The 24945-nt window shown below is 40.8% G+C and overlaps 1 protein-coding gene across 6 annotated transcripts in view; it reads left to right on the top strand.

Moving 5' to 3' along the window:
- The window catches only part of Kcnk2 (potassium two pore domain channel subfamily K member 2), a 200398-nt gene that overhangs the window by 98762 nt on the left and 76691 nt on the right, over window positions 1–24945 (top strand). For 4 of the 6 annotated variants that reach the window (XM_021197377.2, XM_021197376.2, XM_021197375.2 and 1 more), the window contains exon 3: window positions 3663–3780. The exons of the other annotated variants lie outside the window; for them this stretch is intronic. In XM_021197377.2, the coding sequence (XP_021053036.1) occupies window positions 3663–3780 (118 nt within the window). The remainder of the gene's footprint in view (window positions 1–3662; window positions 3781–24945) is intronic. 6 annotated transcript variants of the gene reach the window in all.

The raw sequence follows: 24945 nt of genomic DNA, 5'->3' as shown, positions 1-24945 counted from the left end.
TTGGTTTTTTGAGACAGGGTTTCTCTGTGTAGCCCTGGCTGTCCTGGAACTCACTCTGTAGACCAGGCTGGCCTCGAACTCAGAAATCTGCCTGCCTCTACCTCCCGAGTGCTGGGATTAAAGGTGTGTGGCACCACACCCAGCTCCATTGATATCTTTAGTAAGCAATGAGACTATAAAGTGGTTCTGAGACTAAAATCTTTCAAGAACTGATACCTCAAAAGATGAGAAATATACATTTGTGTATTCAATGCTGGTTAGTATGTTTTTAAATCTAAAACAGAAAAAAGTAAATTCTCTAAAAGTGATCATATAGGCCTGTGTGGAATACAGAACATTATCCCAGGTGTGTTTCCTAGATGCAATAAAGATTTAAGCTGTGGCATAAATTTAAGCTGTGGTAGGAATGTTGAGCTGTTTTGCGACTGTTCTTTTTCCTTTTTATAGATCTCCTGTATTTTAAATATGTGAGTGTTTAATTTGTGTGGGATGAGAGTCTGTGTAAGAGAGAGGGGAGAAGAGGGGGAGAAGGGAAACGGGGAGAGAAAAAGAGAGAAAGAGAAAGAGAGAGGAAGGGAGAGATAGAGGGAGGGGAGAGACAAGAAAGGGAGGGAGGAAGAGAGAGGGATAGAGGGAGGGAAAAGAAAAAGGGAGAGAGGGAGGGAGAGAGGGAGAGAGAGAGAGAGAGAGAGAGAGAGAGAGAGAGAGAGAGAGAGAGAGAGAGAGAGAGAACAGCATACTGCAGCATTATAGAGTAGGAGCTAAGGTCTTTCTCCATAGCCTAGCCTTGAGCTCTTAGTCCCCCTGCCTCTGCTTGCAGGTATAGGTGTGCATCACAGTGCCTCGAGAAAAATCTAAATATACTGGACTCATGAAAATTTGCATAAAAGTACAAAGAACATTTTAATTTTGATTTTTAATTTTGTCTGTGCTTGCTGCTGGGGATAGAATCCAGGCCTTAGTGTATGCCACTTAGGTGCTGTACAACCCAGCTACACACCCAGTCTGTCTCCCTCCCTCTTTGCCCTCCTCCTCATCCTTTCCCTGCCCCTCCTCCCTCCACCCTGTCCTCCTCCTCTCCCTCCTCCTCCTTTCTTTTCGTTTTGAGACAACGCTTTGCTAATTTACCCAGGCTGGCTTTGAACCTACTCTTTAGCTCAGCAGGGCATGTCTTACAAGATCAATAATTAAGGGGAACTACATGATCTGTCACTAAGAACACGTCAGACAAGCAGAATTCACTTTCTCAGGGTCAGCTTCATTGTGCACTGTGCACATGTTCGCATGTGAATCCTTTTTGGTTGGTGACATGTAATGTAAAATACTAGTATCCAATGTTATTTACAAAAAAGTAGAGACTCTAAACATTTATTATGAGTGAAGTGAAGATAAAATGTTATCAATATTAGGATGATAGCTAAGCCTTTGTATGTTGTTGAGCGACAGTCATAAATAGTCTTCTAAATAGATAATGGATATTTTCCATCCAGCATTATAAAATATTAATGATCTTTAATGTGGCTAATTTATTTCTAGCAATCTCTCCCAAGGAAATATTTAGAAACAGGGGAGTATTTATACACAAATATATTCACAAAAGAGTATTTCATAATGAAATATACTTTCTAACAGCAGGAGTCTATTTGTACTAGATTATGATAAATATAAGAATAGCAAATAGAAACACATGGTTAATATGACCAGTAAGGACATTATTAAATAAGTCATTAATAGTTTGCATTAGTCAATACACAGTTTTTTCTTGGTCATTACCAAGTTGTAATTAACTAAGAATGGAGAATACAACATTTAACATAGCTTATGAATCTAACTATATAAAAAGTATATTGAACCAGATTTGGTGGTGCATATCTGTAATCACAGCAAGTTGGGAGGCTAAGGCAGAGAGATGGAGAGTTTGAAGCCAGCCTGGGCTACATAGCAGGACCCTATCTCAAAAAAAAAAAAAAAAAAAAAAAAGAGCTATCAGAAGTGCCTCGGTACACTTACAGCGCTGTGTCTGTGTTCTGGAATACTGAGGATTGTTTTAGTCATCTTTTTAGCATCGTTCCTTATTTTCCTAATTTTGCTTTTACAATGAACAAGTATTATACAGTAAATGGAAACAATATGACCCAAATTTTGCACACAAGTATTGCTGTTTTAATCTATAGGTGGCCACCCATTGGGAGCAGCTGTGAAATGAGGTCACAATTCTACTAAGTTGCTCACTCTCTGTCAGCCAGTGGCCAGTGGAACAGGGTGCCCTTTAATCTCCCTTTGCTTATAACCATGATTCCATCGTAAACAAGCCAAGCTGTCTTGACCTTTTCCTTCCCTATCAGATGATTCTCTAGCCCATTCTAAAGCCTGAAAGCTAAGTGATTAGCTTTCTCTAGTTGCAGCAGAACCCATCATCTGGCTATCACATTGTACCTCTTTGGCTACATATTTTCTTCTGATTAATCCACATCATTTACATATTTTCTTTCTTTTCTTTATCTTTTTATATATATATATTTTATTTATTTACATTGCAAATGCTGTTCCCTTTCCCCATTTCTCCCCTGGAAACCCCCTATCCTATCCCCCTCTCCCTGCTTCTATGAGGGTACTCCCCCACCCACCTATCTACTCCAGCCTCCCCGCCCTGGCATTCCCCTACACTGGAGCATAGAGCCTTCACAGGACCAAGGGCCTCTCCTCCCATTGATGCCCAGCAAAGTCATCCTCTGCTACATATGTGTCTGGAGTCATGGGTTGCTCCATGTGTACTCTTTGGTTGGTGGTTTAGTCCCTGGGAACTTGTGTGTGTGTGTGGGGAGGGGTCTGGTTGATTGATATTGTTGTTTTTCATATGGGGCTGCAAACCCCTTTAGCTCCTTCAGTCCTTTCCCTAACCCCTCCATTGGGGACCCTATGTTCAGTCCAATGGTTGGCTGAGAGCATCCACCTCTATAAAATTTACGTCATTCACATTACCAGAGGATCTGGTCATGCCATCTCGTAGTCTACTACTTACGTGGCATACACAAGGAACATGCAGATCCCTGTGGTCCCCATGAACTCTGCTTATGATGGCCTTGGGTAATTCTCATCCTGGGAGAATTCACTAGAGTCTATAGAGATCCAAGGCATCTAAGATCTGAGAGGATAGACATAGCTTAGTGACAGGTCACCGTGGTCTTCTTCGCACCTCAGTCCGTTTCACTAGATCTTTCAAAGCATGCTATCAGCTCTTGTAGACAGCTCAGTCTTGGACATTACCATTAACATCTGGAATAATAGACATGTTCATGAAGCTATCATGAGTTGTTTAAATATAGTATGCAATATGATATTTAAATCCATAGCCATTCATGCTAGAGAACAGTGATATACTCAGGTGTTGATTCAAACATGTTACTAAACATGTCAGAGGAGATATTATACATGTGTACCATTAGCAGCTCCATGCCAATCCACTCCCTTGCCGTGAAAGGTAAAATTCTCATGATTTAAGTGATGTCATATTGTTGGTAATAACGTTTTGATCTCTTAAAACTTTTTAAATGGAAAACTCAAAGACTTAAAAGTTGATGTCATGCCCGGGGTGGGAGTTGAGATGTTTGATGCTGCTGTGTGATTGACATGTACTGATGAGTCTCTTTTTAAACTTGCAGCAAATAGTGGCAGCAATAAACGCAGGGATTATCCCCTTAGGAAACAGCTCCAATCAAGTCAGTCACTGGGACCTCGGAAGCTCTTTCTTCTTTGCTGGTACTGTTATCACAACCATAGGTAGGCGACGGCTCTCTTCTCTTTTTCTTTTTGGTATGGTTTGCGACCTGACATTCATCTGTTCAGATCTCCCTTTTATAGTTGATCAAAGTCATCTGAGATAGAAAGCTAGGTTGTAATACATAGAGTTCTGAATTAAATGTTTGAATGGAGGGAAGCGGCAAACTAGCCGCCGGTTCAGAACGTAGAGTTAAGCTTAGAATCTGTACCTGTAAAACTCAGGAGCAATATGGTGGAGACATTTGATATGTAATAATATATTATAATATATCAAGATTGATTTGAGATGATAGTTTCTGGTTCATGTAAATTCCCCCTACCCCATCCCCAACCAGGCCTCTTGTCTTCAGTGGGGCAGCATGACAGGATTTGACTTCAGTTTTGACTTTGATGTGGTTATTTGATGTTACCTATCTCATTTTATAAATCTTACCCTCCTCCCCTTAACAGAGCACTTACTGTTATATTGATTGCTCATGTGTTAGGGTTACTTCAGGTTGTGTTGTCTGCATGCTATATTTTGACAGTAGCATAGATATATTAACTGTGTTAACTGTGACCCCAGGCTGGACTCCAGATGTCTTGCCTAATCTCATTTTATTTTTTTTCTCTACAACCTTGGAAATATTGTTGCAATGGAAGCTCATATTGTTTTGGGGCTTGTCTTGGGTGTGCTTAGCACTTTCCTGACAGCTGGATAAATCCTCCCTCTAATAACCAGACCTTCCATGCTGCAGAACTTCCCAGAAGATCTCTATTCATATCCCATACTGCGAACCACCTTTGCTGTTCTCCAAGGTTGGGCAAGGGTTCCAGCTTTCTGGTTCACACAAGGGAGTGCATTTAAACAATGACCTTTGAAAATAAGGATACAGATTCATCAGAGTCCAGGATGCATTTCAGGCGAGGAGAATGCACAGACGGGCTCATCTCTCATGGCACGGGATCTCTGCTTATGAGATGGCCTGAGACTGTGAATGTTTCAATTTTATTGTTGATTGCCATCAATAAATTATAGTTCATTGCACTTTCGTAGATACAGTTTTGGGGTCACTTCTTGCACTTTTGTAGATATAGTTTTGGGGTCACTTCTCAGCACTGTTAGTACCTTCCTGTGATGGTGGTTTTCTCTGGAGATCAAGAAAACAAGGTTGATGCCAGCATTTCTATCAGCGGGGTCGAAAGTTGTGTGGCTGTGAAAATCTGGAAGAACAGCAACCTTGGTTCTTAACCATAATAGCAGGTTCTGTTTGAGGCTTAGACATGTTGGCCATTTCTACTGTGGAAATGACTATTTATTGTGTAAACTGCTTAGAGTCTGTAAGCCTTGGGGGGTGGGAGGGTAAAAAGGAAAAAGAAAGGCTCACAGACTGAGAAAGGTTTGATCCTGTCCAAGGATAACTCTAGAGTTCGCATCATAACTCACTGTGCCACTAAATTATTTCACAAGAGACGCAATCATTATATGCCCTGAGGGCTGTACTGTATGTTTATAAACAGTCTCATTTTTTTTGAATCCCCCAATTCAGAAAGTTTCACAGACATATACTTCAATGCATGAAGATAAATAAAGCATTGTTACCAGCCTTACCCCTAAATTATAGGCATCTAACACAGTAGCTGGTTATTTGGGCTACTTAGGAAGCCGCATGAGAGCCCTGTCTTTTATTGATCCATCTCAGTTTATGACCGATGGTTGCTCAAGTCATTCTGAGCCACCCCTCTGGGATCCTTTGCTTCGTGGTCTTTGTCACTCCTGTGTCAAGGCCATCTTCTCTGACCTTGGACTAGATGAAGAGTTAGACCAGGGTGAATACATTGGTTTCTTTTTAAGTGTCCGTGTGACAGCCAGGTTTCACATCTATGCAATTCAAAGAATAAGCATCAGTGTGTTGCTATGCTCTCGTGACGCTCATGTGTTTCTCGGCCATGCAGGCTGCACCCCGCCACTAACTGCACTGCTCCTTTTGAAACTAGAACTTGGGAGAGATTTGGGGAGGTGACTTGCAGTATCTTGGGTAGGGTGTCCTGTGAAGGTGGTGCTTCTTGCAGCCACGTGGGCTGTAGATGTCCCTGGCTTTTCTATTGCATGTTATCAGTTTAAGAGGCAAATATGGACCAGGCAGCTTGTACACTGGAACAATGATCAAGGGAAGGTTTAGTATGCAAAGTGGCATATTAAACTTTAAGACCCACATTTAAGGAGTTGCTTCCCAATTACTCACCCTTTCTCAAATCAGATCCTTCCAGCTTCCCCAGAATTTATCCCACAGCTGTGTACATGCTGTCTATCCATGATGATTCTTTTTTTATCCTTTTCCAGACCCTTCTAGTCCACCAGCTCACATAGTTGGCTTTGCCTTTAAAGCAACCTCAGACTTGACTGATCACCTTTCTAGCTGCTACTGATTTGGTCTAAACCAATTTTACTACATATCAATTTTACTGAAGAGGCTCACTCAGATTCTCACAGTGTCTCCAAAAGCCTCAGCTCCACACCTGTTGTTGCTAGAGAGGCCAAGTCTATAAACTCAGGGGTTTTTACCTGTTTTGTTTTTTTCCCCCGAGACCCCAATTTCTGAGGTATACAGGGTGCTTACAAATGAATTTGGGGAGTGCTGCAGAGATGGCTCAAGGGTTAAGAACACTTGCTGGTCTTGTAGAGGTCTTGTACTAAAGTCAGAGTGTATTCAACATATCTCATCAAGAGCTGGGCTTGATTGTGCATTTTTTTATTCAGTGGATAGCAAATGCCCTATCTCTGCTGCCATCAATCTAAGAGCCAAAGTTCTTAACTCCAGCGTGCACAACAAGTAGTCAAACACGATAAGGTGTGCCAGGTGCTATAAACTAAGAGCATTTAATGTGAACCCATGGGGTCCTTTACAGGATATTGAGCTAAGTGGTTAGGGAAGAGGGGGCAGAGCATGCTTGCCTCTGGTTAGTAAGTGTCATTCCAAGACTGGAAAAAGAGTTAGTGATTTCCAAGGGAAATGTGTATGGATGAGAGAATCACAGGCACAGTGAGTTGAGGGAGAGAGGTGAAGGTAGAAAGCTCTGGGTCTGCAGGTCATCTGGAGTGGTCACTGATGTCAGAGGACCTCATCCTGGGGGAGCTTGTGACTTAGTGACAGTCTAGATGGCTCATTTTGGATTCTCACTGCTTTTGCCACCATTGGGAGCTTAAGGAAGAAGGACACAGACACTGCTCTCAGCCTCATTGCAGAGATAAAATTTACACATGTGAAGGAGCCAGAGGTATCACATAATCCTTACATGGAACTGGCTCAGGTGGCAATGTGGTTAATGGAGAGCATGGGCCAGAGCTGAAGACGATGAACCCAAGTTGGATGTGAACTGTGAACTGGGACCGTGCTTGGAAGAAAACATTGTGTTTCTGCTGGTGGGAGAGACAAGCGGCCCAGTCTGCGGCAGATGAAGCTAAAACACAGTCAGAGCATCGACTTGACTTGGTTTGCGGATGAAGAGGCAAACGTTTATCATGTAGACCAGAGGGTCATCTTAAGGGGGTAGCAGGAAATACTGACTGCTGGAGGTGTACAGGAAAAGTCATTTGAATATAAATTGATATTCGAAGGATTTTGTACTTACTAATATTGATTTTTTTTAAAAAAGTAAAATGGGAGATGGCAGTGGCGTTAGGTACATCTTTCAGGAAGAAGGCAACTCCATGGAACAATTAGCAAGTGGGGACAGTAACACACAGGAGCCATAGTGACCTATGGGGGCCATAGTGACACACAGGCACTACGGGAGCCACAGGAGCAACAGGGACATTGCCTGGGATGTCAGGACTCGGAGTGGAAAGATGAGAGGGAGACAGGGGTAGACAATTAAATGAGGGACAAAGTTGATCTTGGTGACTAAATGAGAAGAAGGGAGTGAGGACCTTGAAAATGGAGGGAGTATTTAGGCAGTAGACTTGTAATTCATCCAGAGCTAGCATTGATCCTATTCAGAAAACCAAGTTTAAGAAAAATAGCCAAGGTTTTAAATGCTGTTATTTTAGGAAGCTTCATTTTAGCACTTTATCCCCCCCGCCCCCACTGACTTTTATTTCTTTCTTTATTTTGGCTATTCTTTCCTTCTGCTGGCTCAGTTCTGTTACCTTCTGGCCATGACACTGGGGTCAGAAAGACCAATGGCCAGTTGGGAGTCCAATAAACAAGACAGGTGTTTGCAGTGAATGCAGCAGAGGAGCCTGAAGTGTGACCATGGAAACTATGGCAGGGGGTGGGCGGCTTTTCCAAGGAGGCTGCCACAGGAACTCTGAGGGGGCGACAGCATCTGAAACCTGAGGGGTAAAAAGAAGTCAGCTATGTAGAGACAAGTGGAAAGACGAGTTCAGTCAGAGGGCACAGCCGCGGCACAGATCCTGAGTAACATAGGGTCTTGCATGTTCAAGGAATGCAGATGAGCCACAGAGCAGACCCTGGAGGTCTGGAAGAAGGGGCCCAAGAGGAAGCCAAGGAGGTTCACAAATAAGCAGGAGCCAGAGCACGAGGGACTCAGAGGGTCAGGGTCAGGGTCAGGATCAGGGTCAGGGTCAGGGTCAGGGTCTCTGTGGTGTGGGAACCACTGCAAAATCTCACCAAAAGGGTCGGGGTGGATAACTCCTGTGGTGAATAAATAAAGTGCTTGCTCTGTTAACAGGAGGTCCTGACTCAAGGTCCTCTTTAGTTTACCACCCTGGACATTCCTTTAGGTCTAACTAGAAAATCTTTCCTTTCAGGGACACCTATCATCACCTTTACAAGGAATATTATTCACTTTCTGCTACCACAGTTCTGAGATTGAGTTCAGCTGTGTGGCTCCTATGGCTTGTGTGGTATTTGTGTTTTTCTATATTGGGCTTTCTGTTTGATTTTACCTGACTTGAATTGCTAAAGATGTTATGATATTGATACCTGGCTTGCTGCAAACTTTTATTCCACCAGTTTGGAATAGCATTTGGCTGATGAGAAACAAAGCATAGGAAAAGAAGGAGGAGGAGAAAAGGAGGAAGAAGAAGGAAAGGAAGGAAGGAAGGAAGGAAGGAAGGAAGGAAGGAAGGAAGGAAGGAAGGAAGGAAGGAAAGGAAGGAAAGGAAGGAAAGGAAGGAAGGAAGGAAGGTCTGGAGTAGTTTTATCAAGCAGTTCTAGATGAAGAGGAGGAAGAGGAGGAGAAGGGGAAGAAATAGAGGAAGAAGAGGAAAAAGAAGAAGAAAAGAAGAGGAAGAAGAAGGAGAGAGGGAGAAGAAGAGGAAGAAGGAGAAGAAGAGGAACAGGAACAAGAACAAGAACAAGAAGAACAAGAATAAGAAGAAAAACAAGAACAAGAAGAAGAAGGCTGTGGCGGCAAGAAACAATGTGTTTTGGAAACAGAGAGAGTGTGTTGTAAACTGTAAGACATTTTTTTTTTGCTGACTTTTGGCTGGAGTGGAAAGAATGGAAAACTATAAACTGTAACTGAATTCCCAATGCTTTGTGTTCCATGTGGTGGGTACGGAAATCTCTCTACCAGTGCATGGAGTCAAAGGGTCTTGAAGTATAAGTGTAGAATTTGCCACAAACCCTCCCAAGAAGGTGAAGTGCCTGTATGTTTGAGTATTGAGTGCTAACTGACTAATTTAGCACACTCATGTGTCTGTGGCATTTCACCAGCCTCTGAGAGAGCTGCACGCTGGATTTTTTAAAGTCTATTTTAAATGAAAGTTAGGGTTCTTTCAGGCAACTTAAAGATGAGTAATTTTGCAAACCGACTTCTAACTTGGACTCATATTTTTAAAATAACTTATTACAGAGGATGATTATTTTAAAAACTTGGAATACTGGTATTGTTCTATTGAATGAGGAAGTGCAAATGAAATTGTTTTGGGTCTCTGACTCTATGACTCTTGCCTACACTAAATTAATGAAAGTAAAACTCTTATCTTGATGTTAACGTAAGTTCTTAGTATTCAAAATCTGTATGCAAGCTTATGTATTGTCTGGAGGAGGAGGAGGAGGAAGAAGAGGAGTAAAAGAAGAGGAAGAGAAGGTGGAAAAGAAGAAGAGGAAGAGAAGAAGATATAGAGGAGGAGGAGGGGGAGGAGGAGGAGGAAGAGGAAGAGGAAGAGGAAGAGGAAGAGGAAGAGGAGGAGACCACCCCGACTGTACCATCACCTGTCAGAGAAGATGCCCCACGAGTAGAGTTAGATTTGTAGAGTCCAACTTTATGTTAGAAGGCTGATGGAGCCAGATTCCTGGGAGTAGTGTTGCATACATATTCCTAAGTGGGTGAGCTAAATTAGTCATCTGTCTTCTCATTGCATTTGTGCACATGCCAGGCAAAAGGAGGCCTGCAGAGGAACACAGAGTACCTTGTGCTTCTTGAAAAGGGATTTGGAATTCTTTGGTGTTTCCTAAGCACTGGCCTTTTTTCAGTATTATATCAATATCAAATTTGCTTGTAATCAGAACAAAAGGATGTTTTCTCTCATTTGTACATAATTTTATACAGCTTACAATAATACACTTTTAATCTTCTGGGAAACAATGACAACTTCTGTGACCTTAAAATTGTCCCCAAAGGGGCCTGGAGAGATGACCCATCAATTAAAGGCTCTGGCTGCCTTTACAGAGGACCAAGGTTTGGTTCCTAGATGGTGACTCACAACCATGTATAACTCAAATTCCAGGGTATCCAATACATTCTTCTGACCTCAGTAGGCACCAGCCATGAACACAGTACGCATACATACATGCATGGAAAACACTCATACATGCAAAATGAAATAAATAAACCATAAATTCACCTCCCCAATGAGCAACAATGGAATTTCATGTCCTGAATAAACACGTTGTCTATTTCTTCTAATCCCCCTGCTCTCTTATCTCTGGTCCACAATACTGTTGGTCCTAGGGTGTAAACTTTATGGAACATTTGGCAGAACAACACAAAGCCAGTCTCAGCTCTGAATCTGATTAAAGCTGGGCAGGATACTTAAAAGAACACTGTTCTTGCAAAAGTCTCATTTAACAAGGAAGGCATAGAGTGGCATTTGGTCAGGCTTGTCTACTTTCAGCTAGTAATTATACTGCACATCCTTGAAGGTTTTTAAAACAGTGAAGTCTTACTCTTAAAGAGTTGGCATTGAAGCCATAGCATGGCCATGACAGAAGAGCCGGTGCCGGTGACACTCATGCACATAAACCATTATAGATTATGTACAGCAGCTTCCGCTCATTGCAGGTAGAAAGGAATTCTGGGAAGTTCTTGGTTCTAAACTGACTAGAGCATGAACAATTAAAAGCTCAAGTCGTCAGAAATGCATGGTACCTACTAGCCTTATATTCTGGTCACTTCTAACACTCCTTTGAAATAAAACACAAGTAAGCAAGCTAGCAAGCAAACAAAAGCAGTGTCCAGGTTCAGTGTCTGCATCCATCATCTCTCTCTGAAGATGCTAACAAGGAGAGCCATTGCTGGGCTGTGGATATGGCTCCGTGAATAAAAGTGATGCCACACAGCCCGAGGACCTGCATTTAAGTCCTTTGAACCCACAAAATACTAGATTCGGTAGTAGTAAACATCTATAATTTTAGTACTCCTGTGGGTAAATGGAAGGCAGAGGTAGGAACATTCCTAAATTGATGTACCCATCAAAAACAAAAAGCAAAACAAACAAACATGCAAAAAAAACCCAGAGACCCACATTATCTTAAACAATGTAGAAGACAAGAACTGAGGCCTGACCTGAAATTATCCTTTGACCTATATGCACATACCTCTACACATGTATGCCTGAATTCATGTGATCCAATGTGTACACCATGCACATTTTATATAATTTATTACTTTATATATTTATCTTTTATAATATATTTATAATATACTTATAAATATGATACATTTATATGCTTATAAATATATAATTTGTAAATATATAAATAAAATCTATTTTATAATATATTCATAAATATATGATATGTTTATAAAAGAAATCCACTAGTGCATCATGATTTAATTATTCTGTGGTTAGTAACTAATGCTGGAAATTAATATGGCGGCAGTTACGTTTTAATTAGCTGTTATCCAAATAAAAGACACAGAGACTTCTAGAATTATAATAAGTGTCAAAGCGCTGGAGCGGGGCAGATATCAACCCTCCAAACTATTTTGTCTGCTTTTTTTTTTTTAAAGATTTATTTATTATATGTTAGTACACTGTAGCTGTCTTCAGACACTCCAGAAGAGGGTGACTCCCTCTTGTTACGGATGGTTATGAGCTACCATGTGGTTGCTGGGATTTGAACTCCGGACCTTCTTAAGAGCAGTCGGGTGCTCTTACCTACTGAGCCATCTCTCCAGCCCCTATTTTGTCTGCTTTTATGCCTTGAACCCCAGTATATCACTTGACATATGTTCTGTTTGCGCTACTCCTGCTTCATCAGGCCAGCCCTTGTGGCCACATGCTCATGGTCCACATTATCTTTGGTAAATTCCCTTCTTCCTCCTCTCCTGACTCTCTCCTATGGTCCCTACCTGAGATTCACAGGCCCTGGAATCTTTCCCCTGCCTACCTCTCTTCTGCACAGCTACAGGCTGTCAGTAACCAATCAGGAAAAATTGGGGGGTGGGGGCAAGGTTTCTATAAGAAAGGCGCTGGTATATGTAAGAATCTGCTCATCTTTAGGTAACCAGATCTTGGGACACAGAATTTAGCATTAGAATGCATAACAGCACCAGGCCAACCCCAACATTTTCCCCTTTTGTCTAAATAAAAAGGTTCTTTCTCTTGCAGTAACAAACTATATACAAGAAGAACAATTATGCAATCTCTGGTGTAATAATTACATTTATAATGTCCCGTCCATCTGAATTTGGCAACTTAGGAGAAAGTATTCTATTATCTATCCTATCTTGGTGAGTTTAGAGTTCTGTATTTAAATCACATTTCTCATTACCATCATAAGACTTTAAGTCCTCTAACTTTTATAACTTGTAATTACCAATCTTAAAACACCCGTTTACAATTTCGCCCAACCTTCATAAAACATGGTCTAGACCCTCTAGCCTCCACTTACCAACCTTAAACCCCCTTGTTCTAACTTAAACTTTCATGCCCTCCAACCTTCCTAACTTGCATTTGCTATCCCTAAAATATCTCTTTAGACTCTAAAACATTTTCTTAGATCTGTTATAACTTAAGTTTAATTTTGAGACTATGACTATGTAGTCTTCAACCCCATCAGAAACTTGAGAAGGAATAAATACTACCTAAGTATGTAGGAAGTGCAGGCTTCCAAAAATTATCAAAATGACAAGCTGACTGGATAGTTCCCCAAATTCTCTATAATGTTGGAGCATCTACTTTTATCCTTTTGTCCCAGACATATTTGTGAGCTAGGAACTTTGCCTATGTTCAACTTTTGTTTATTTTGGACAGCACTCTGTCTGCAGAGAGAGTTAGGGCATTTTCTTTGCCCAGTAGCTAGCTTGCCATAATTGAAGTCATCTCCAAATGGAGATCCTTCAATGCTCATCATCTTCTTCCAAGTAGAATGGGGTGCTGCCAGGAGCTGACATGTCTCAATAAAAAGGCCTTAAATAAATAAAAAAAATCATTAAATGCCATATTCTTTTAGTCTCTGAGGTTTTTGAAGACCATCTAACTATTCATAGCATATCTGAATAGGTAAACTTGTTTTTACCTATTCAACCTAGGAAGCAAATTATGTAATAAATTAGTCTAGTGTCTGATATGGCCATGAGTTTGACTATCTGAGTATCAACTTACATTTCTTAATTATCTTAAACAGTTTGCAATAGCATCTTTAAAAGGGACTAGAACCTTACACCTACAAATGAATTGTACTGGTCCAATACCTTGTAAGATTTGATTTGTTTGTTTGTTTGTTTGGTTGGTTTCTTTTTCGAGACAGGGTTTCTCTGTATAGCCCTGGCTGTCCTGGAACTCACTTTGTATACCAGGCTGGCCTCGAACTCAGAAATCTGCCTGCCTCTGCCTCCCAAGTGCTGGGATTAAAGGCGTGCACCACCACATGCGGCTCATAAGATTTGAAACATAGTACATGATATGTTTTAACAAAAATAGCCTCAAATTGTACATCAATGTATAAGGTCTACACCAGTCTAACAAAATGTAACCTCGATATGTATTAATATACAAATATCTATACTGATGTAAGATTTTTGGCTAGTAGTAGCTCTAATAATTGAAGAGTAGAGTCAATAATCTATAAATGATTCCTATTATTTCTATATTTTTCCTATATCTCCCCCTTTTTCTCTTCAACCTTCTCTCCCTACATAATAATGAAAGACAGAGAAAAGAGAGAAATCCTTGAGTTTAACTTTTTACTTCTTGTTTTTTCTGATATAAGACAATTTAATACCTTGTAACCAACCTCTTTATAACAAGTATCCATTACCGTATAGAATCACCAAAAATCATTCATCTCATTTCTTGGGAATGGGGTGACATGTTCTCTTAAAACTGTGTTCTGCTATTTAGGAGCAATAGCATCTTTTGTGGACCCTAAGAAAATTGAAATAGTAGCTAAGCATGGAGGAACGAGCTGTGTCATTTGTTGTCTGGTCTCTGTGGGATGGGAACATTCAGGGCTCAACTGAAGACCTGGTCAGTCTGTAGGGTTGTAGGAACCAAGGTCATCTGAGGTCAGTAACTCTCCCTAAAGCCATTCTGGATATAAGTCTCCTGAGGAGACAGCATTGAGGCAGTCGGAGGCAGGATCAGGCATCCCAGCATCCTCAAGGGGGTGGATCCTGGTAAGGCTGGTTCCTTGGTTGTCATTTTCTGAGAACATATAAGCTCTCATAAGTAATATATAGTTTTATCCCAACAATGTTTGGAATGTGTGAGGTGTACAGATCCATTAATGAAGATTTCAATGACCTTTGTTTGAGCAGGTGAAATACATCTGTCTTTCTTAAGCCAGTTCAGATTGTAACCAAAGTGTATTATAAATCTCCATCCAGCCATATGACAGGGTGGTGTGACAAGTCCTGAGGACTCTGTAGACAAGGTCTGTTGGCTATGAATAGATGAAGTTCTGGCTGGAGACGTAGACATGTCCCCATTAGTTTCAGAGTGGTTTCAATAGAAACATTAAGCATTACCCATTCAGTCCTTTTTGTTTTCCTTTTCATCCTGTCTGAAGTCAAGATCTTCAGGAGGACTCCCTCAATCACATCTGATCCTTATGATTTTGGATGGAATCTAAAGCCTTTTCTACTCCTTTGTTGACACAAACACAAAGTCACTCTTTAAACATAACATACCTTTTGTCTAGTGGTTTGAAGTCATTATAAGTACAGATTGACCCAATCTAGCAGCCCCATTTTTATCTAAGTATGTTCTATTTTGACCTCTCTCAAAGAGAATGTATAGTAACATCATTACTATTGAACATATAACCATTTTCATGTTAACTCAGAACAAGATTTTTGGATTCCAAATATCCAAATCTAAATAATGTATTTATTATTATTGATTGAGACAGAGTTTTATTGTGTAGCCTGGCCTATCCTGGATTTGCTCTGTACTGCAATGGCCTCAAACTCATAAGGAATCTATTTTTCTGTCTTTGTTTCCTTTAGCAAATCCTACTGGCATGTGCCACCATAGTTGACTCACCCTACTTCATGTAAGCTCTCATGAGTTGCCATTATTCTTCTGTGGGTGGGTTGGGTGCTCAGAGTAGCATGATATTTTACCTCGTGTTAGCTTTCAATAACTCTTGACTGTGGGAAGCATGCAGCTTGCTTGTTCGTTTCCCAGCCTTCAACATGGTGTTCCACTTCTGGTTGTCAAGCATCCACTGTGGGAAGCATGCAGCCTGTTCCCTGGTGATGGCCTCTGTGACCTTGTTGTCCTGACTTCATAGTACGGGCACTCGGTGCCTCTGTGATTTCACCACCACCTGTCCTGAGCAACCACCATCATAGTCTTAAAGAGACAGTGGTTCTCCTGCCTGCCTTGGTTTGGGACAGCATTAAGCTTTATCCACAGACATCGCATTCCAGTCTCACTCAGACTTTCTCAGTCTTATCCAGAGCCTCTCTTCAACCACAGAGCAGCACCTGGGAAGTGTCCAGGCTGGCATCCAAGCCTGCAGCCTGTACTCATAGGCTTTGCCCATTACCCAATTCTGGCCAGAGTAGTAGGTGTCTACAAGCTAGTGTACCCCCAAACCTCACCTCAGGGAGGGCCCAAGAGAAGCATAGTACACACAAGGCTGGGCTACAGGATGTCAGCAACCTTTATTAAGCTATCAGGGATAATTTGGGGGTGCAGTTTACACAAAAAAGGCTGGTGTACATGAGAATCTGCTCATCTTAGGGCAAGCAGACCTTGGGATATAGAATTTAATATTAGAATGCATATTAGCAGCAGACCATGCTGAGCACCCAGGGGTATTTATGATGTCATGATTCATTTCTTTAATCTCAGCCTTCAGAAAGCAGAGGCACTCAGGATTTCTATGTGCACTGTTGCATGCTAGCTAGTCTCAATAAAGTAAAAATAAGTAAATAGATAGATGAATGGATGGATGGAAATATAAATAGATAGATAGTTTTCATTAGGGAACCATGCAACTAAGTTTTTAAAAAAAAATCACAAAGAAATTCTCATAATATTTAAAGTAAACTTCCAAAGCTGCAGTGTCCAAAGTTTGGATGAGACCATTTGAGTGACATCATAGTATCAGGTGTCTTGTCTCGGCAACTCCAAGATTCTGAGTTCAATTCTTTAAACATGATTAGCAATGTATGCTTCAGGAACCTAGAGTTCTACCATTGTCAAACCATGACATTTTGGGATTAAAATAAAATAAGAATTTGAGAGAAGAAAATGGAATCTAATTGCCAGAAAAAGAATTCAATATATCCTTTTGGACTTATGTAGGCTTATCAGCATAAAACAAAGGTAGGTATGAAAGGGTGTTGTTAAGCTATAGAAACAGAAAGACTCGTGGGCCTGAGGATCATAAATTATGTGTTGAAATTCTTTGTCTTTTTATAGTGTCTGTTGGTTGATTTTCATAAATGTTTGTGAAGGTTTGAAAATGTGCGGTGTTAATTGCTTTTTAAAATTCACAGAAATGTTAGGAAGCATAAATCAAGGCAGCTAAGATAAATGATCACTGCTGTCAGTACAAAGAGGGAGCCATTTGTGTGGCAGCATTGGAAAAATAGTGAGAAATGAATGGCGTGCTCAATTTAACTGAAATCCTTTGTACTTACAAACATATGAACATTTCCCACCATGGTTACTGTCACAGTGTTACTGCTACCTTTAACGTATTGATGCATAACATGATGGCTTTTGTCATTTGAATGTGAAATATCTCTTGCTGATTCATGTGGTTGAGTAGTCAATCCCTGACTTGTAGTGTTGTTTTCGAAGGTTGTGGAGGTGGGGCCTTGTTGGAGGAAGTGCATTACTGAGGACAAGACTTAGTAGCTGATGCCAACTTCCTGTTTGCTTTCTGCTTCTTGAATGGAAGTGCAGTGTGATCAGCTACTTGTTCTCTGCTGCCATCCTGGCTTCTCCACCATGATGGAGTGTATCCCTTTAAACTGTAAGCCAGGATACACCCTTCTTCCCTTAAATTGCATCTTTTTGGGTCAAAGTCATGAGATAAGTAATTAATGCAGGCCTACAATCTTTACGGATGCTGTGTAAAGTTGAGTGGTTGATGAATCTTCCCTAGAATGGAGAATTGGAAATTAAAACTATGACTTAATTCTTTCAATGTGCGCTTCCAAGGTACAAAAAGCCGTATGTGATGGTTGTGTCCTTTTAAATGCCCATGGTTACAATGCCCCACTTGGCCTTTGTAAAGGGACTTGCTTCTTTGACTTACTCTGTAAGTCAGGGTTATTTGGTTGTCTGAATTGTAACATAATCCGTAAGATCTAAGATGCTGCTTAAACTGAGGAGAGCTATACTATGTGCTGTATGAGAATCTTGTTATAGTCTTACCTATTTATCTTTTTTAATGTTTGAGATCGTATTTTAACTACACCACCTCTCCCTTCCCTTTCTTCTATCCAAACCCTCCTGTAAACCCCTCCCTGCTCTCGTGGCCTCTATTTCCCTAGGTGATGTTGCATACACACACACACACACACACACACACACACACACACATATATATATATATATATATATATATATATATATATATATATATATATTCACAAATGTAACCTGTTAGGTTCATATAATGGGACTTGTGTGTATGTTTTCAAGGCTGACCATTTGGCACTAGACGCCCATTGGTGTGCTCTTCTCTGGGGCAGGCAGCTCTCCTGCACCCAGCCTGACTCAGTTGCCTGTAGTTCTTTGTGTAGGGTTGAAGCCTCATGGACTTCTCCCCAGAGTTTGTCTATTGGGTGCTACTCTTGTTCAGCTCACACTGGATGGCCTTGATGGTGACACTTCATGAGTATAGCTTCAGCTTCTGATATTGCAAGGAGACACAATCTTACAGCAAAGTTCCCAGGATTATCTTGTAATGGGTGTATTAGTCTCAGACGGGTACCGACCTGAGGCAACATCACATAACTGCAGTCGCCTTTTGGTTACTTCCATGTAGGAGACATAATTTAAGTATGGAAAGCATGGTGTTCCCCTGCATGCTCTGTTAGTTACCAAGTTTTCCTTCCTTTCTTTTCTTTCTTGTATATAGATTCAGTTGTGGGGTGTGTGTGTATGTGTGTGTGTGTGTGTGTGTGTGTGTGTGTGTGTGTGAACTTGTGGGTGTGCATGACATGTATGTGCACATTAACTGACCAGTAAGCTCCATGGATTCTCTTGTCTACCCAATGATGGTAGTATAGGTGCAGACAACCACACCAGCTTTTTACGTGGTTTCTGGAGGTTGAACCCACATCCTCTGTTTTAAGACAAGCACCTTGTTGATTCAACCATCTTCCTGGCCCTGATATTTCCTGTAAATCCATCTTTTCATATTCTGTTTTACATACTTAGCTTTAATATTTCACTTACTTCATTTATTGGGTCATTTTTAAGGAAAAGTTTATAGATTTGCTGATTGTGTTCTGAGTTTGGTTTTCCACGAGTGGTGGCACTGGCAATGTGTTTATATTTACCATTTATTCTTAGGTCTCCAGTTTGCTTCTTAAAACTCTTCCTATGTTTATTTTTCTATAACTCATGGGAAACTTTTGCATCTGTAAGTAGAAGCATTGGTTAGAATTTCTGCCCTTTCTGCTTTGCCCTCTAATTCCTATTATCGTAAATTTGAGTTTTACGTTTGCACACTCAATTTTCTGTGTGTCTTGTATTAGCTTTCTATTCTGTTTCTTTCCTTACTGGTGCTGGGAATCAAACTTAGGGACTTTCCCTTCCTGGGCAGACACACTGGACAGCTGGACCGCACCCAAGCCTGTCTTTGGGCTTCAAACCTGTAGGTGGGATGTTTTATTTTCATCCATTGTTATTCTTATCATGGCCAGGGTCCTACAGTGCAATTTCCTCTTCAGAGATGCACTCTCTGATAGTATTAATCTTGAATTCATGGAATAGTTTCTAGAAGGTTGGGTCATAACAAACTAACAGGCAAGATCTAGTAAGACACAGAAAAAAGAAATAAGAGATACAGCCTGGGATGGGGAGGAGTAGGCAGGTGTAGAGACCAAGAGTAGGAGGAATAATTTTATTTGATTACTATTGTATATATTATTATAAATAATTAATTTTAGCAATATAATTTTATGCAGTTATTTACAATTAATATAAGTTATTAAATGATTTACTTACTTTTAAGACAGTATTACCACATAGACCACATTAGCTTTGAACTCGTGAACCTTCTGCCTCAGCCTCCAGTCATCTGAGGAGGAAATGGTTTTAATGGAATTCAATGATTCATGTTTCTTTCCCAGTTTTTCTACAGCTTCCATGCCTCCTTTTGGTTGATTATTTCCAAGCTGTGCACCCAGAGAAGGACGAAGGCCCCTGAGGTCTCTCACTCTCTGTATCAAGAATGTGCTCCCTGGCAGAAGAGCACATATTCATTGGTTCCTGAATCATGTATGCTACAGCCCACCACCTTCTGCTGAGTGGAGCATCCCCACACATTTTCCCTCTACAGGGCTCCTGTGGTTGTGGAAACAAGGAACTAGTTGTCTTCTAGCCTTTTTTTTTTCTGAGAATTCTTTGGAAGCGCCCTTTAATTTTTTTTTCTTAAGTACTAGATGTCTGGGTTTGGCTTTTTAGACAGGGTCAGACGGCATAGGGTCCATGTTTTCATTTTTTGTGCATGTACTTGAGGACTGAGTGAGAAGGGTAAAAAGGACCAGAGTGTTGAAACATGGGGGTGACAGAGCAATTCTCATGCTCTTCTCTAGGATCTTTCCAAAGATTAAAACTACCAAGTTTCTAAAATACCTTAAAAAATAGAGACGTGCATGTTTGTGTATGCTTATGCCCCGGACCCCAAGTCTATATCCAAGCGTGCATGCATGTGTGTATGTGCATATGTGTGTACATGTGTGCATGTGTGTGTGTGTGAATGTGTGTTAGGTACAGTTACACTCTTTTCTGCTACTTTGACAATCAACTGAGAAAATAGACCCCAGATGTACAGCAGAGCTTCACACCTTCTTCACTGAAGGTTCTCAGTCAGGGCCAAGTTCCTTCTACACACTTTTTCCCAGATAAAAATGTTTCCTATCAGAAATTATGACAGGTAGATCTGCCTCCTATGAGCTTCTAACCCCAAGGCTTAGAACACCTATTCTACCCACTGTTGGAAATTAAGGGAAAACTATAGAAAACAAAGAAATTCCTCACATAGAAACAAATACCACTTAGATTGAGCAGAAGTAATAAAACGTCACTAACAACTATTGGATAAATGATGTGTGCTTTGTGATAGCTCTTTGCTTGCTAGAGATAAGTATAATAGTGTGAAGGTTAATAGAATCCAGGAGACACTGAGAGACCATGACAGTCACAGCAGCAGACAGAGAGAGTACCTTTGCTATGGTTTCTATGATGATACGTGACACATAGCAGGGACTGTCTGGTGTGTGATGCATTCCATGTTCCTTCCTTATATATGATGTTGCTTTATACAGCCTCTCCAGGCAACTATGATCTAAAATCAAGTAGAACTTTGTAGACAGTCATCTCATAAGTTTTACACAGCTGTTCTCATCAAACATTGTTTAAAAAGAAGTTGGGTTTTGTCAGTAGTCAGTTGTTAATCTCCTACTCTGCCTAACATAAAATCAAACTAGAACCATTCTGTCTGAATGTATCAAGATCTAATTGTTGTGGGAAATATTAAAAAGTGAACTGGCATGTTCCTGTGCGTGTGCTGGCAACTCCAAGCCTTACTGTGGTTCTGCCAACTCTGACTCTACCCACCAACTCTCTGATGGGGACAGAGCTCCCGAGTTTCTTTGGCTGCCACGCCAGCCCCATGAAATGACTGTCTACCCTGCAGTCAGCCGCCACAACACCAAGAAACCTGGTAGAACCAAAAACTCTAGAAGCTTAAAATTAACAAGTCAGGTTTATATATCAATAAATTCTCAATTCACAAGATGCTAATACAACAATTTCAGAACCAATTGATAATGATAAAAGCTGCACACTAAGATTAGACAAATTATCCCAATTATTCTAACCTTTATGATATCATTATTACCTGTGGCTATTTAAAGCCATGCTGGTTCAGGTTCTTCCTGTCCTTCTGCTTCCATCTTGGCTTTTAATCTCCCCCATCACATCTCCCCCATCACCTCCCACTCTCTCTGTCTCTGCAACTCTTAGCTCTGCCTCCCTTTTCCTTGTCCCATCACAGGCCTCCTGCTGCACTAATATTGTAATGTAATTGGACAGGGAAAGTTCTGTCCCATCTAATCTCATAGCAGAGATGCATTTTGAAGGTGCCATAGGCTATAGTACCTCATGTAGATTTAGGGGGTGCCCCTTAGGGTTTGAGTGGTAAACACTTTCTCCTGAACAATCCAACTACTATCACTTTGAGTCAGTATCTTGTTCATTATGCAAATTGATGGCTACCTTTACCTTTGTGACCACATCCTTCCCATAAGCCTCTTAAGGGAGGAGAGGTTTATTTGGGCTCATGACTTTGGTCCTCCTGGTAGGAAGCCATGGTGGCTGGGGAGCCTCTGTCCATGGTGGACAATTTTAAGGCACACCTAATCCGCATTTTGGTAGATTATAATGCAGAGACAGGACTAAAAGCAGGGTTTAGCTATAATTCTCAAGACCTACTCCCAACTACGTGTATCATTCAACCTGACCCTCTTGTTCTAAATTTCTCAGAACAACCCAACTAGGGTGCAAGCCAGGAATCAGGTGTCCCAACAGGAGCCAGTAGGGGGAATTTCAACTACAATGTCTTCTTTCCCTGATCCTTTCTTTTATCTGAGACTGACTGGAGTCGATGTGCTTAGAATTATTGCCCTAAAATAATAACCATGGCAAGGACACATCCTTCTACCCTGATTTCAAGTGAAATTGTTTCAAATGTCAGCAGTCAGTACTTGAAAGTTTGTGTCTTACTTCTTCAAGCTGTGGTACAAAATTACCACCTGCAGTCCAGTTTTCTTGAGTCTGACTTTGGCATTTATGCAGTGATGGGGTTAAAACTACACTGGACATCTTGGTGGTTATGTTTTATGATTTAAACTCTTTTTTAAAATAATTAATGCTCTTCTGCTTTGGTTCATGATACTTTCTTTTGTGGAGGTAGCAGTGGAATAAGGCATCATGCACAAGATTCTACCTGGCCATCCCATGTTTATGCGAGATCCCAGTCAGAGAGGCTCTATCAACATAGCAGTTATATTTGCTACTTGCTAAGAGATGTTCTGGAAGCTGCTATGCTTATTAGGCTCTGGAATGAAAAGTGAACCACATTTCACTTTGTAGATTATTTGATTTAGTCTGCAAATTACATAAAGGGAGAACGTTTCCTCAAGTGAGAAAAGTATTACCATCACTAGTGTCTCCATGGTTCCTATTGTTATCTTCATCCACAGTGGGCATGTATCCTGAAAAGTCTTAGGGGATTTACCTGAGTTAAGACAGGAAGTCAACCAGCTTCATGCCACATCCATAGTCAAGTGCAGTGTCAAACAGGGAACCCATACCACCAGCTCACTGCTCAACTTTACTCTTATGGAGTTCAGGGTACAGCCTAGGGAATGGTGCTGCCCACAGAATGGGTGAGAGTATGGAGCAGGAAGAGGGTTGAGAGACTGGGTCAGTTGACAAGCAAGTTAATTCTCCCAAATATCCACAGTCCAGCCTGATCTATCTAGATAATTAGATAATTCCTCAGTTGATATTCTCTTCCTAGATTTGATTCTAAGATACAGAGAAATGCATAAAACTAACCATTGCAGATACTTGCTCTCTGCCATTCTCCCTGTGACCCCTCCATGCTTGTTGTTTCCCTGAGGCACAGGATGTTTTGAAAGCAACATTCTTAGTGATAGCTACAGAGCTGTGATTCAAGTAGAATCTTGTATGCTGAAACCCTCAGTATGCCACATTGCCTTCAGTATGCTTGGAAGTAAATTTTATTGAGTATGTTTGCAGTTGATCTAACCATCTCCAGGGAAGGCTCATAAAGGGAGCCATGCATGTTAGTCATTTCACTACTTGATAGATTTGTAGCTTTGCTGGCTGGTTTTTATGTCTCATTTCTTGATACTAAGATCAGGAATACAACTTTGAACTATGCTGAGTTGCTGGAGGAAAACTATTTCTATGCTTGATTTAATGTGGTGTTTCAGGAACTTTGTTATACAGAATCCAGATTCCTGGTGTATGCTTCTCTCTGTGCACAGGACAATTTGTTATTCAGATTTCTTATTATGGAATGTTTCTCTGTTTCCTTGATGCTATTGGATCATTTGTTCCTTTTGTTGGAATAAGAGGAAAGTCATGTCACCCAGCATTAAAGCCAGTCGTTGAAATACCCTTTTATTATAGGTTGAACAACAGATATCTGTTTATTGGTCTGTATTCAGAAAGGGGAGTTGACTTGGACTTAAAGCTCTTATGTTATCAAAAGTGCCTGTCCTCTAACACAGAATCAAGTATAGAGTGGTTAGCTGCTGTCACTGCAGTGGTTAGCTGCTGTCACTGCAGTGGTTAGCTGCTGTCACTGCAGTGGGTATGGGAATACCAGGGACCAAGGGCCACAGGAAATGCTAGTGTGTCAAGAAATCAGACAGGAAAGCTAGGAAACAACATGCTTACATCATCATCATGTTCTTCATTATCATCATCTTCATCTTTATCATCGCCATCACAATATCTTTTGAGAGAGAATTCCTATCAACTCTAGAGATAATTGTAGGTTATGTGAATATAGCCTGTTAGCAAAAGTGTTTGAGAGGAGTTAATTGGAAAGCCTCTTGAGACATCTGCAACTTCCTATAGATTTTGCAATTGACAACCTCTAGTAGTGGATGGAAGAATGTAACTTGCATCTAAGGCTAGCAAGGGGGGCATCTTGTGAAATAGCAAGGTGACCATCTTGTACAATAGCAAGGGAGCCATCTTGTGAAATAGCAAGGGGTGCATCTTGCAAATTAATAAAGTGGTCATCTTATAAAATAGCAAGGGGGATATCTTGTGAAATAGCAATGGGGCCATTCTGTGAGATAGCTAGACATCCATCTTGTGAGATAACAAGGCAGTCATCATGTGAAATAGCAAGGCATCCATGTTGTGAAATACTGTTTCAACTACAGGCATCTGGCCCTGGGCCAAGAGGAATTTGCTAATAATTAAGTTCATACATGATATCAAATCAAGTTCTGACTTTGTTTCTATGATTCACAATTTCTGATACATGTACACTCCTTTCCATTTAGAAAGCTTTGCTGTATGGTGTGTCCCAGTGTGGGTCTAAATCCTGTCACTATGTAAGTGATGGAAACCTCTACAGTAGCCTTGATTCCAAATACTTGCTCTAAGGAGTTGGATGAGGAATTTAATAAATCTGAATCTTAATGTTTAGTAACTGTCTTAGTCAGGGTTTCTATTCCTGCACAAACATCATGACCAAGAAGCAAGTTGGGGAGGAAAGGGTTTATTTGGCTTACATTTCCATA

This window comes from Mus pahari, chromosome 5 (genome assembly GCF_900095145.1).
Source record: "Mus pahari chromosome 5, PAHARI_EIJ_v1.1, whole genome shotgun sequence".
NCBI lineage: Eukaryota > Metazoa > Chordata > Mammalia > Rodentia > Muridae > Mus > Mus pahari.
Note: the sequence above shows the minus strand (reverse complement) of the source record. Positions and strands in the feature narration are given on the sequence as shown.